Consider the following 12,752-nt stretch of genomic DNA (forward strand, 5'->3'; position numbering starts at 1 on the left):
CCATTTTAACTATGTTGATTCTTCCAATCCATGAACATGGAATGTCTTTCCATTCTTTGTTTCTTCTTCAATTTCTTTTAAAAATGTGTTATAGTTTTCTATGTATAGGTCTTTCACATCTTTGGTTAAGTTTATTCCTATGTATTTTATTCTTTTTGTTGCAATTGCAAAAGGAATTGTATTTTTTTCCCAAAAAACTTTTCTTAACCTCTCAAATAGCAGTCTACGGTGGTCCCAACAGTGTCTGAAGCTTAACTACCATCTCACCAGGTGGTGCCAAGTTTGTCTTACCCCCTTGCAGACAACCCCAGGCTCTATGGTGGTTCCCTTAGGACCCATCTGGCTAATGGGGTTTGGAAAAGTATTGCCCTCCCCCATATGGAGAGAAAAGGTTGAAACTCTTACTACACCTAAGAATTCCCTTGAAATAATCTCCTTAATTCCCTACTCTTTTCTTTCAGACACTGGGAAGAGTGGTGGTTGCTTGTCTTGCCACCACTTAATAAATTCTCCCTAGATGTGTCTAGCTCCTTTCTGTTTTAATGTAGGTGCATTTATCAACAATCAATCTCAGCTTTGGGAATCCAGCCAAATTTCTATAAAAACAGGAAAAATGTCATTTAACATCTTATTTCATATAGTCATGTCACTTTTCTCAGTTCCTTAATTGGGATTTTCAGCATTGTATTTATCACTTTAGTCTTTTTGGAAATGGATTTTTGTTAAGAGGATAGAAAGACAAGCTACAGACAGAGAAAATATTTGCAAGCCACATACCCAAAAAAGACTAGTATCTAGAACATATAAAGAAACCTCAGAACTCAACAGTAAAGAAAATCAAATAATCCAATTAGAAAATGGGCAGAAAAACATGAAAAGACATTTCTCCAAAGAGGATATACAGGTGGAAAATAAGCACGTGAAAAGATGCACAATATCATTAGCCATCAGGGAAATGCAAATTAAAATCACCGTAATACCTCACTACACACTTACCAGAATGGCTAAAATTTTAAAAAATAGTGACAGTAACCAAATGCAAGTAAGTATGTGGGCAAACTGGAACATTCATACACTTCTGGTGGGAACGTAAAATGGTCCAACTGCTCTGGAAAACAGTTTTGCAGTTTCTTCTAAAACTAAATATGCAAACATTACATGAATCCCTAATTGAGCTTTTTCCAAGAGAAAGACAAGTTTACATTTACACAAAAATTTGTTCATGAATGTTCATAGCAGCTTTATAATAATCAAAATGTGGAAACAACCCAAATGTCCTTCAATGGGGACCTAGTTAAACAAAGTGGTACTTCTATCCCACAGAATACTACTCAGGAATAAAAAGAATGAACTATTGACACAGGCAAGAGCTTGAATAAATCACCAGGGAATTATGGTGAGTAAAACAGTCCAATCCCACAGTTATAAGCTGAATGGTTCCATTGAAAAACATTCCTAAAACTACAAAATTATAGAAATAGAGAACGGATTACTGGTTGTGAAGGGTATATGAACTGGATGAAGGTGGGTGTAACTATAAGAGGGCAATATGAGGGATCCTTTTGGTTCTGTATCTTGACTAGATCAATATCGATATCTTGTTCATGATATTATGCAATAGTTTTGTAATATGTAGGCATTGGGAGAAATTGGGTAAAGTTTACATATGATCTCTGTATTATTTCATACAAGTATATGTGTTTCCAATTATCAAAAAATAAAAGTTTAATTTTTAAAATAGGTTTTAGCTTTATTCATTCCACTAATTTTTGGAATCTTCTAATATTCTCTGTTTAAAGATTTTTCTTCAAATATAGCTAACATACAATGTTATATAAGTTTCAGGCTTTCACCATAGTTATTCAATATTTGTATACCTAAAGAAGGGATCACCATAAGTCTAACAACACTGTACCATGCCATCACAATATTATAGACTATTTTCCCTATGCTGTACATTACATCCCCATAACTTGTTTTATACTTGAAAAATTGAACCTCTTGTTCCCCTTCAACTTTTCCTTTCTTAGTTTTTCAGTTACAGTTGACACTCAATATTACTTTTTATTAATTTTGAGTGTACCGTGTTGTTGTTAGACATTTATATAATTTAAGAAGAGATCACCCTGACTGCTCAAATACCCACCTGGCACTATGCATAGTTATTACCATATTATTGACTATATTCCCTATGCTTTACTTTACATCCTGATGACTCTTTTGTGACTACTAATTTGTACTTCTTAATGCCTTCACCTCCACCCTGTCCCCCAACACCCCTCCCATCTATCACCCTATAAATCTAGTACCCATCTGACATCATAGTTAATTATTGCCATATTATTGACTGTATTTCTTATGTTATACCCTACATCCCCATGACTACTTTGTAACAACAAATTTGTACTTCTTAATTCCTTCCCCTTTTTCATCCACCCCCACAACTCCCCTCCCATTTGGCAACCATCAAAATGTTCTCTGTATCTATGAGTTTTTGTTTGTTTGTTATTTCGTCCTTTGGATTCCAATATAAGTGAAATCACATTGCACCTGTCTTTCTCTGTCTGACATATTTCATTTAGCCCAACACCCCCAGGTCCATCCATAGCACCCCCGATGGCAAAACTCCATTCCTTTCCATGGCAGAGCAATATTCCGTTCCATATATGTACCTCCTACTCTTTATCCATTCATCCATTGATGAACACCCAGGCTGCCTCCACACCTTGACCATTGTAAACAATGCTGCAGTGAACATATGGATGCACATGTCATCTTGAAGTAGCATTTTGGGTTTCTTCAAATAAATACCCAGAAGTGGTATCACTGGGTCCTTCTTGGTCTCTTGTCAGAGCCCTTGTTTTAAAGCCTATTTTGTCTGGCATAAGTATTGTTACCCAAGGTTTTTTGCTTGTTTCCATTTTCATGAAATATTTTTTCCCCATTGGATTTTGATGTGAAGTGAGTCTCTTGTAGGCAGCACATTTAAGGGTCTTATATTCTTATCCATTCAACCACCATATCTTTTGATTTGAGCATTTTATCCATTTATAGTTAAAGTAATTGTTGAGGGGAGGCCGGGTGGCTCAATTGGTTAGAGCGTGAGCTCTGAACAACATGGTTGCTGGTTTGAGTCCCACATGGGCCAGTGAGCTGCGCCCTCCAAAGCTGGATTGAACTCGGCAAGCTGCTGCTGGGCTGCCCGTGGGTCGGCTGGATGGCTCAGTTGGTTAGAGTGCGAGCTCTCAACAACAGGGTTGCCAATTCGATTTCCGCATGGGATGGTGGGCTGGGCCCCCTGCAACTAAGATTGAACATGGCGACTGGACTTGGAGATTTTAAATCATGTGAGTTTTGTCATGTATCAGTGTGCCATGTTGATTTGCCATTGGGCCCTCCACCCAGTCCCTGCCCTGCTTTTGGACTAATAGGTCTTTGTATTTCTGTGTTTAATTTGGGTCTGTGGCTGAAGTTGTAGAATTGAAGCTGAGACTCTTTGTGTGACTAGAATAAAGAAAAGCCGTTGCCTCTCATTGTGTGAGAGTAAAAGATGTTCTGGGTTATTAACATTCAGTAGAGAATTAACAAATTATAAAATCTCTTAAAGATGCACTGTTCAGATTGATTTATAGAAACTAATACATAAACACACTTGCATGAATTTACTTTTCCTAGAAATCCCCCAAGTGACAACTTCAAACATACTGAATGTTCAAATGTTTAGAAACAACATCTTTTCTCACAGAAATTTTTAGCTTAGTCTGGAGATTTGTCAATGCCCTCACTGTCCATAAATTGTTTTTGCTTGACAGGAAACATCCATCAAATCCCCATAAGATAGTCTGTATTACTCTTCCATAGATAACATTAGTCTCCTCCATTATGGTATTGTTAGTTATAGTAATAAATTTGCTGTAGCCATTCAGCATTGTCAACATGTAAGTTTTCTGTTTCCTTCTGATGTTTGTCAGAAGACTCTGTTATAAGCTACATGGTAAAAAGGAACAAACAAACAAACAAACCAAAGAAAACAAACAAACCGAAGTGTCTTCAACAAAGAAGGATAGTCTGAAAGCCTCATGAAAGGCATTGTACCAAGTATTTTTAAATACTATTATTTCAAGGAACAGACTCATGAGTATGGGCTTCTGAGCAGACATTGCTTAGACAAGCATCAGTTCTATTATCAGACTGAGGGAGGATTTCCAGGACTATTCCAGTCCAGACACACAGAACATCATGAAATCTGAATGCTGATCCAACATGCAGCCGACCAAGAATGAATTAAGTAACCCTGCATAAACTGATGAGGGAAATGAACTTGCACTTACTGATTTGGAATATTACAGGCATTGTTTTCTCGTTCTGTGCCCTTGGCTAAAGTAGTGCCCAGTATTTGGTGCCCACAGAATCAGCCGGGTGCCACTGCTCTTGATGGAATCTCTGGCACACTGGGCAGTGCCCTCCGGACCCCATCAGTCCAGGTGCCCTCAGAGCACTTCCCACGAAAACCTCTCTCTGCTCCAGTCTGATGATTTTCATGGGATGCTGCCAGGCAGGGACAAGTGAAGGGTTACTGCCTCTCGGGAGGTAAATTTTGTCCTTCCCATACCTTCCCTCTTTATTTTTAATTAACCTTAACTGAGACCTTCTTATATTCCAGGCAGGTACCTAGGTGCAAGTAATACAGCAATGTATGTATCCTGCCCTCGCTTAATGAGAAGCCCTAGCTATTCTGCTTCTTTACAGCTGAGACGCTTCCCCTCGTAGACTAGATCGATTGAAGAACATGGCAATCTCCACCCCTCCCTATATCCATTCTCTCCACAGCAGGACTTTGTAGCTCCTCTCATGAAAAGGTGGAGTCTGTTTCCTGGCTCCTTGAATCGGGGCTGCCTTGTGATCTACTTTGCTTGATAAAATGCAGCAGAAGTGACACTTCAGTTCCAAAACTAAGAGTCCTTGCAGTCTCCCACTTACTTTCTTGGAATCCTGCCCACATACTATGTGCGCTCCTAACATGGCCGAGTCATCCCCATTGTCCCCGCCCGTAGCCAGCCAAATGTCAGACATGGCAGTGAGGCTATCCTAGACCAGCCAGCTCCCAGCCAAGCCACCAACTGACCACAAATGCATGACCGAGCCTAGCTCAGATGAGCCAAGCCTGGCCAGACCAAAAAAGCCAGCCAGCTGACCTACAGACCCAAGAACTATAATAATAGATGCTTGTTGTTTTAAGCCACTTCTCCTTCGGGGGTGGTTTGTTAAACAGCAATAGCTAACCAATACATCCGGGGATCTTATCTACTTTTCCCAACAACTCTGGGATCTTCAAAGAAGTTAATAATTGCTTTTTCCTTATCACACTGTTTATACAATTTTTAACTGACAGAATAGAGTGGGATTCAATCTATTGAAAGAAAACACTCTTTTTACAGTAACATGGGAATTTCCAAGGTCTCACCTAGCTTCTCCATTCTGCTATTTTCAGGTTCCTAAAAATCAGGTTCCTAAAAACATGTGGTTTCACAAAAGAGTATATACTGTGTGATTTCATTGATATGAAACACTAGAATAGATAAAACCAATCACTAGTAAAAGAAAGCAGATCATTAGTTGCCTGGGGACAAGAAAATATGTTTGACTGCAAAGGGAAACAAGGGAACTTTTGGGGTGATGGAAATGTTCTATATCTTGATTGGAATGGTAGTTACCAAGGTATTTATATTTGTCAAAAGTCACATCTACTCTTTAAATGGGTGCATTTTATCATCTAATTATACCTCAATAAATTTGATTGTTAAGGTTAAAAAAACTTAGGTTGGTGAAGTGATGGAGAAAAAGGATCCTTATACTATATTGATGGGAATGTAAATTGCTGCTCAAATACTATGTGTCTGACATTTGGGTGACTCTGGATAACAATATGGAGTTTCCTCCAAATATTAAAAATAGAACTACATATGATCTTGCAATCCCACTTCTGGTTATTTACCCAAAGGAAATGAAAGCAGGATATTCAAGAGATATCTGCACTCCCATGTTCATTGCATCATTGTTCACAATTGCCAAGATATGGGAACAACCTAAGTATTCATCAATGGATGAATGAGTAAAGAAGATGTGGTATATATGTACAACGGAATTTTATTCAATATTGAAAGGAAATCCTGCCGTTTTCAACAACATGGATGGACCTTAAGGGCATTACACCAAGTAAAATAAGCCAGACAGAGAAAGACAAATACTGCGTGGCATCACTTATATGTGGAATCTAAAAAAAAAAAAAAAAGGCAAATTCGTGGTTGCCAGGGGCTGGAGGTGGGGGTTAGAGAGAGGTTGGTAAAAGGGTACAAACTTTCAGTTATAAGATAAGTAAGGTCCAAGGACCTAATGTAAAACTTAGTGACTATACTTGATAACCCTGTCTAGTATAATTGAACTTTGCTAAGAGAGCAGAACTTAAGTGTTTGCATCAAAAAGAAAAAACAGATAAATATGTGAGGTTATGGACGTGTTAATTAACTGGATCGGTGGAAATATATATATATGTTGCCTTCTAACTGCTGAACAGTCTGTTCCCCGCGCCTTCCCCATGACATCACAAGGAAGTGTCCCGGAAAGCTGGGAACCAATGGAATAATATCGTTCAGGCTCTCTTACCTGATGGTTTCAGTACAGTGATTCCCTCCCCTGGGGTTGTGCGTGTGTGTGAAGGCACAGGACGTGTTGGAGCACAATGGGGACTTTTGGGAAGAACAGCCAGTCAGGCACGTGACTCGTGGACCATGGCAAAAACAAGCTTTGTTTCCTTGTATGATTACTAATAAAAGCTATGCTTTGGCCTGATTCAGGGCTCAGTCCTTGAACTTGAGTCCTTTGGCCCCGCTTGCACTCTACCCTTGTCTACTGTCTTTCTTAACCCTGCGCACCCTTCTTGCTTCCCACAGCTCTTGTCGTGCAGGATGCGACATATATATATATTATACCTCAGTAAAGCTGAAATTTGATTAAAAAGAAACACTTAGGAACTCTATGTAGTCGTTTGAAAGTTAAGGAGAAAAAAATTCAAAATGATGGAAGTACAATATCCCACGGCTTATTCCTGTCCCACAGAGGTCTTGCTAGTGGTGTCTGGGGAACGATCTCCCTCCGCCACCCCTGCTGTTTCCATGGCTGAGTAGTCAACGGGAAGCAGCTCTGAGATGTCCTACCCAGCCTTGCCCAGGCTGGTCTCACAGATCCAGCGGTATGGCCTCTGGCAGACGTCATCATTCCACCTGCCATCAGAGAGGTAGTGGGCACAGTCCTCGCCTCCACCCAGCCCGTGTCCATGCCAGTCATCTGGCTGGCCTGGCTTCCAGTTCCTGAGGGGAGAGGACAACAGCCAGCTAGGAAGGTCAGAAGGAACAGAATCCAGGTCTGGGGAGATGGGACTGTGGATCAGATCGTTGAACAGCAGAGCTGAAGGAGGAAGACAGGCACAGAAAGCCAGGGTGTACTCACTTGAAATTGGTCTCATAGTCTGTGCCATCCACCCATTTCCAGATTCCTTCAGGATCACTGAGGCCTATCCAGGTGTACGAGGAGCCTGTATGTTCCTGTACAAAATTCTGGGATGATAGAAGGATACTGGTGACTTCTACCCATCCCTGCTAATTCCTTGGACTAGGAATCTAAACTTTACATATTCATTAAGTCAGTTGAGGAGATTTGGGATGTTTATCCCAGTGCCCACGCTAGTTACTATCATGCACCACTTACAAGAATAGTCAATTTCGTCTTAGAAATATCATAGAACGAACTTACACAAACCGAGATGCTATAGCCCACTACACACCTGGGCTCTATGGTATAGCCTATTGCTCCTGGGCTACAAACCTGCACAGCATGTTACTGTACAAAGCAACACAAGATTAAATCAAGCACAGAGAAATGACACACTCAAGAGACACTGTAAACACAAGACGTATGGGGTTGCTGCCGGCATAGCACGGCATACTGTTTAACAGCAAACTATTATAAGGAGAAAGAATACGCTCTAAAGTAACAACGAAAAGTATAGTATAATACACACATTACCCAAAACATAGTCATTTATTACCATTACTAAGTAGTATGTACTGTACATAATTGTATGTGCTGTACTTTTATACGTATAGGACTGGTAGCCGCACCGTAGGTTTGTGTACACCAGCCTCACCCCAAACGCGGGAATAATGTGCTGCGCTACAACGTGATGAGGGCTCCAACTCACTAGGCATAAGGAATTTTTCAGCTCTATGATAATCTTACGGGACCAAGTCGTATATGTGGTTCTTGACTGAAATGTCATTATGTGGCACATGACCATAAATCTGAGGGTGTGACTCAGACGGCAGTGTTTTTAAAGCTCTCCAGTGATTCCAATGTGCAGCAATGGCTGAGAAACACTTCCGTAAATAGCATGTGTCCTGAGACCTGAACACGGGAACTCTCACCTGCTCTTCCCTTGAGTTGATGACCACCAAGTGCCCGTTCTCCAACTGGCAGTACTTCTCAGCCTCCTTCCAGGGCTTCCCCGTATGAGAGAACCAGTAGCAGCTGCCTTCATGCTCCAGCCAGTTAAGGGGACAGCAGGTATTTCGAGTGTCTGAGGGGCCAGGGTGAGGGAGGGTCTGAGATGCTGCCCAGTGGGACGTGGGCAGAAAATGGGGCCAGGCACTCCCCCGCACACCCCTCACCATTGCTCTTGAGAGCAGCCATGTGGCAATTCAGGGAGATCAGGTCTTTGGCCAGCTGCTGGACTCGCAGGACCATTTCGGAATAATCTGGGACACACAGATGAGCAGTGGGACAGTGCAGAGGGTCCAACCTCGTCCCCTCCATGCCCACCCTCCACTTCATGCCCAGGTGGAGGGGAGAAGGAGCCTGACCTTTTTTGAGCTCCTCCTGCTCTTTCTCCAGTTTACTCTCCAGAGAAACCACCTTGTCCTTCAAGCTGCGGGCTGGAGGGGAGGGCACTCAGCACCACAGGCTGCTCCCACCATACCTGTGCTCTGAGAGCCTGCCCCCACCCCCCTTGCACACACACTCCTGGAGGGTCTCTCACCTGCTTGCAGTTCCTGCTCATGGTTTCCCACCTCGCTTTTCAGAGATGTTATGGTTTCTTGCAAACTGCCATCTGGAGGACATGGCACTCAGAGCTGGGGAGTCAGTTCCCGCCCCTCCCACACCACAACCCATCCCAGGCCAGAGCCCCTTCCAGCCAGGCTCACCCTGGGAGTGCAGGGCCTGGAGCTCAGCCACGGTGTTCGAAGTGACATTACTGAAGTTTGTTCCCAGAGTCACCAGCTCCCTCTGAAATTTGGAATCTGGTCAAGCGGATGAGACAATCAGTGCTGAGAGTCATCAGGCCCTCTCTGTGCCAGCACTGAGCAGGGCACCAGACATACATAGTCTCACAGGGTCCTCACAGCCACCCAATCCAAAGGGACAGGCACTATTGTTATCCATGACCTCAGATGAGGAGACTCAGGCTTAGAGGGGTTATGGAGTTTGACTACCTTACCCACAAATAAGTGGCAGAGCCAGCAGCCATCCTTATCCATCACGACAGCCATTGGTGCCCACCTCATTGTACCCCACTATTGCCCGCATCCCTGCGACTCTGTGACTCTCACTTTGGGATCCGATCACGCAGATGCCGATCAGCAGGAGGAGGCTGAGGCCCAAGCAGAACAGGAGTGGGCGGGCTCCAGAGCAGAGATTCTGCAGGAAGGGCTGGGGGCAGGACAGCCCTGCAGGAGGAGAAGAGGTCAGGACAAGGAGACCCAGGACATGAGAGAGACAGGGGAGGAGGAGAGGGCCCCAGGGACCCGTCAGGGATGGAGGATGGTGCAGGTAAAGCCTGGGGGAGGCTGGACGAGGAGGATTGTGGGCCAGGGGATGCCAGGCCTCTGACCGCTCAAGGAACAGCCCAAGTTCTCAGTCACACGTGCCCCTCACACTCCTGGGGACACACGCATACAAGAACACACAGACGAGGCATGATGGTGACATGTAAGGTCCTATCATCAGGGCTGGGAGAGGGGACAGGAGAGCACAAGTGAATTCTGGCAGCCAGGCCCTCAGCAGCCTCACACTCATTAGTATTGTCAGGTTAGCAAATGTTTCCCTTCCAAACACAACTATTCACTCTCCCATCAGTTAAAAGTCAAGTCCTCGCCCAGAGTACAGGCCAGGCCCACTGTGGCCTTCCCTGTCCCTGTCTTTCTGAGGACCTTGAATCCTCTTCATACTGGAGCTCCCAGGGGCTGGGGCCTGACCCCCTCAGAGTGGGGGACCCCACCAGGACATGAGAGCAGAAATCATTACAAACATATTAAGAGAATATTTTAGGAGATACCATTGCTCCTTTCCTCTTACCATTTCTAAGCCACCAACTCTTCTTGTCACTCTCCACCGACTGGAAGTTTTCATACTTCATTGACATGCTTGGACTAAACTCTGAGGCCGTCAGAGCTGAAATGGAGGCAGCGCCAGAGACAGGCTGGGGCTGGAGCTGGGGCACCAAGGAGGCTGGGACTAGATTGGAGCTGAGGTCAGGGCTGGAGTTGAGGGAAGAGTTGAGGTTCAGGTTTAGAATGAGCCCAGGTCTTTGGCAAAGAATGGGAATGGGCCTGGGTTCACAGCTGGGGTGAGAAGGGGGTTCAAGATTGGACTTTGGGCTGGAAACAGCTGAGGATGGGATTGGAGGTACACGTAAAGGTGGAATTAAATGCATTGCTAGGACGGGGTCTAACATTGGGGCTGAAATTGAGGGTGTCTCCCGCTAGGACTGGGATCAGTACTCATGTTGATGCCGTGGAGGGAGTGGGGCCTAAGCCTGGAGCTGGAGTTGGAAATAGAAGAGGGTTGAGGTTCAGCTTTGGGTGGGAGCTGATGTTAAGATTCAGGTTGACTCTGGAGTTGAAGCTGTGGTTGGGAGTTAAAGAGGAACTGGGGTTCGTAATGGAGTTAGGGCTGTGGCTGGGCTGGGATCTGAAGTTAGGGCTGGAATTGGGCTGGAGATGGAGCTGAGTTTGAGCCTCAGTTTGTGACTGAATATTGGCTGCCATACTTCAACCCGAATCCAGCGAAGGGACTAGAGTCTAAAACCTCGACTCGGTCATTAAATCTTCAAGCTGCCACCTTATATCTCTTCCCATTCAGTCCAACCTGAGACCCACACTCCCCTCTCCCTGCTTTATTTAACTCTCTCCCTGTCTCCTTGGTCTCACCTGCATCCCCAGCCCTGGTACCTGTGCAAATTCTGAAGGCTGTGATTCTTGGGTTCGTTGTGCAGCAATGAGCAGAGTTGGAAGAAACTAAATCTTGGAGTGTGGAGTAGAGGTGACCAAGGGAGGAGTCACATAAGTGACGGAGTCCTGCTGGTCTTCGTGTCTGAAAGCCCAGAGATCTATAATCCGGAATCTTTTGTTTTCTCAACTTGGGGCAGTAAATAATAATTGAAACACAGGCAGAGATTGCGTGATTGGGGGAGTTAGATATGGGGACAACTTTGCTCTCGTCCTCCAGGATGTGACTCCTCCCTTTCCGCTTCTTTTGAGCTTCCTGACTTCCTCATTTTTACCATTTGGGAGAGGGGGCTGGACCAGCAGGGATCGGAGGTGCAGTCTGTCGTTGCTTCTCTGTCCCACACCCCTTTTCACTTCCTGCATCTGAATGTCTTAGACTTGTTGATATCTCCATCATTGCACGCCAGGGTCTAGAGGATCCCCTTTCTTTGCTCTTGCTCAATTATGATCCGAGTTCCTGTCATCTCAGCTTCCTCTGGGGCCTCAGCCATCAAGCTTCCCCATTGCTGGCGAGCTCTCCTTATTCTCCACTCACAAGGTGGGATGAGGATGACAGAGAGTAAGAGTTTCTGGCTGGAATGGAATAGGAGCTGCCGGGGATAGGAGCAAACTCTTACTGAGCATCAACTCTGGGGATGGGGCAGACACTTGTTGTACATTAACCATTCAGTTCCCACAGGAACCATGGGAAGCATTTTGGATGATGAGTATTATTGCAAAAGTCATTTTGAACTTGCCAATCCCTGACAAGGTCTGAAGGACGGTAAGGAGTTCATAGTCCACACACTAAGAACCTTGGTGTAAAACAACTAATATTTTATAATGATTTGTGTGTAGCCACATTGACAAATCCTTTTGTTAGTTACAGAAGTTATTTGAAAAAAGTACAGTTTCTTGCATTTTAAAGTGTCAATTATAACATCAACAATTACAGAAAATTATGTCAAAATATTTTATTTTGTTATTTTTTCTGCATGTATTATATTTTCTAACTTATACATTATATTTTTAAAGTCAATTAAATGTTACTTAATTCAATAATAATGAGGGCATCAATATGATGGTAAAGTTAATATTGGGGAATATAAAATAGACAGAAATATTGATAGTAATAGAAAAAAAGATTGCTGGAATAAGATTCCTAAATTAGATGCAATACTTACTTGCTCTACAGGGCAATAAACCTGTAATCTTTAGGTAATCTTTCCTACCAGACAGAATTTATTTGCATTGCTATTGGACAAGAATCATTTGCCTTGCTGTTAGCTTTTCTATAGTCTGACCATATACTAATCAATATTACAAATAAGTCAAGCAAATGTATGTTTCCCCTAAAGAGATCATTCTTGAGTGAGTCTCTTAGACAATATTCTAGTACAGCAATCATAGACATGCATTCACTATTTTGCCTAT

At 43.4% G+C, this 12,752-nt stretch overlaps 1 protein-coding gene across 1 annotated transcript; it reads right to left on the reverse strand.

Annotated features, from left to right (window-relative positions):
• Positions 1–6,311: 6,311 nt before the first annotated feature.
• Positions 6,312–11,544, reverse strand: LOC117013808 (C-type lectin domain family 10 member A-like). Its single transcript, XM_033091289.1, has 10 exons — positions 11,283–11,544; positions 10,408–10,589; positions 9,663–9,779; positions 9,258–9,353; positions 9,092–9,163; positions 8,916–8,987; positions 8,715–8,810; positions 8,481–8,632; positions 7,507–7,613; positions 6,312–7,367 (listed from the first exon to the last, which is right to left on the reverse strand). Exons 2-10 carry the CDS (start codon positions 10,472–10,474, stop codon positions 7,211–7,213), a joined length of 936 nt encoding a protein of 311 aa, XP_032947180.1. The 5' UTR covers positions 10,475–10,589; positions 11,283–11,544; the 3' UTR covers positions 6,312–7,210.
• Between the last annotated feature and the right edge of the window lie 1,208 nt (positions 11,545–12,752).

Source organism: Rhinolophus ferrumequinum, chromosome 21 (assembly GCF_004115265.2).
Source record: "Rhinolophus ferrumequinum isolate MPI-CBG mRhiFer1 chromosome 21, mRhiFer1_v1.p, whole genome shotgun sequence".
Lineage (NCBI taxonomy): Eukaryota > Metazoa > Chordata > Mammalia > Chiroptera > Rhinolophidae > Rhinolophus > Rhinolophus ferrumequinum.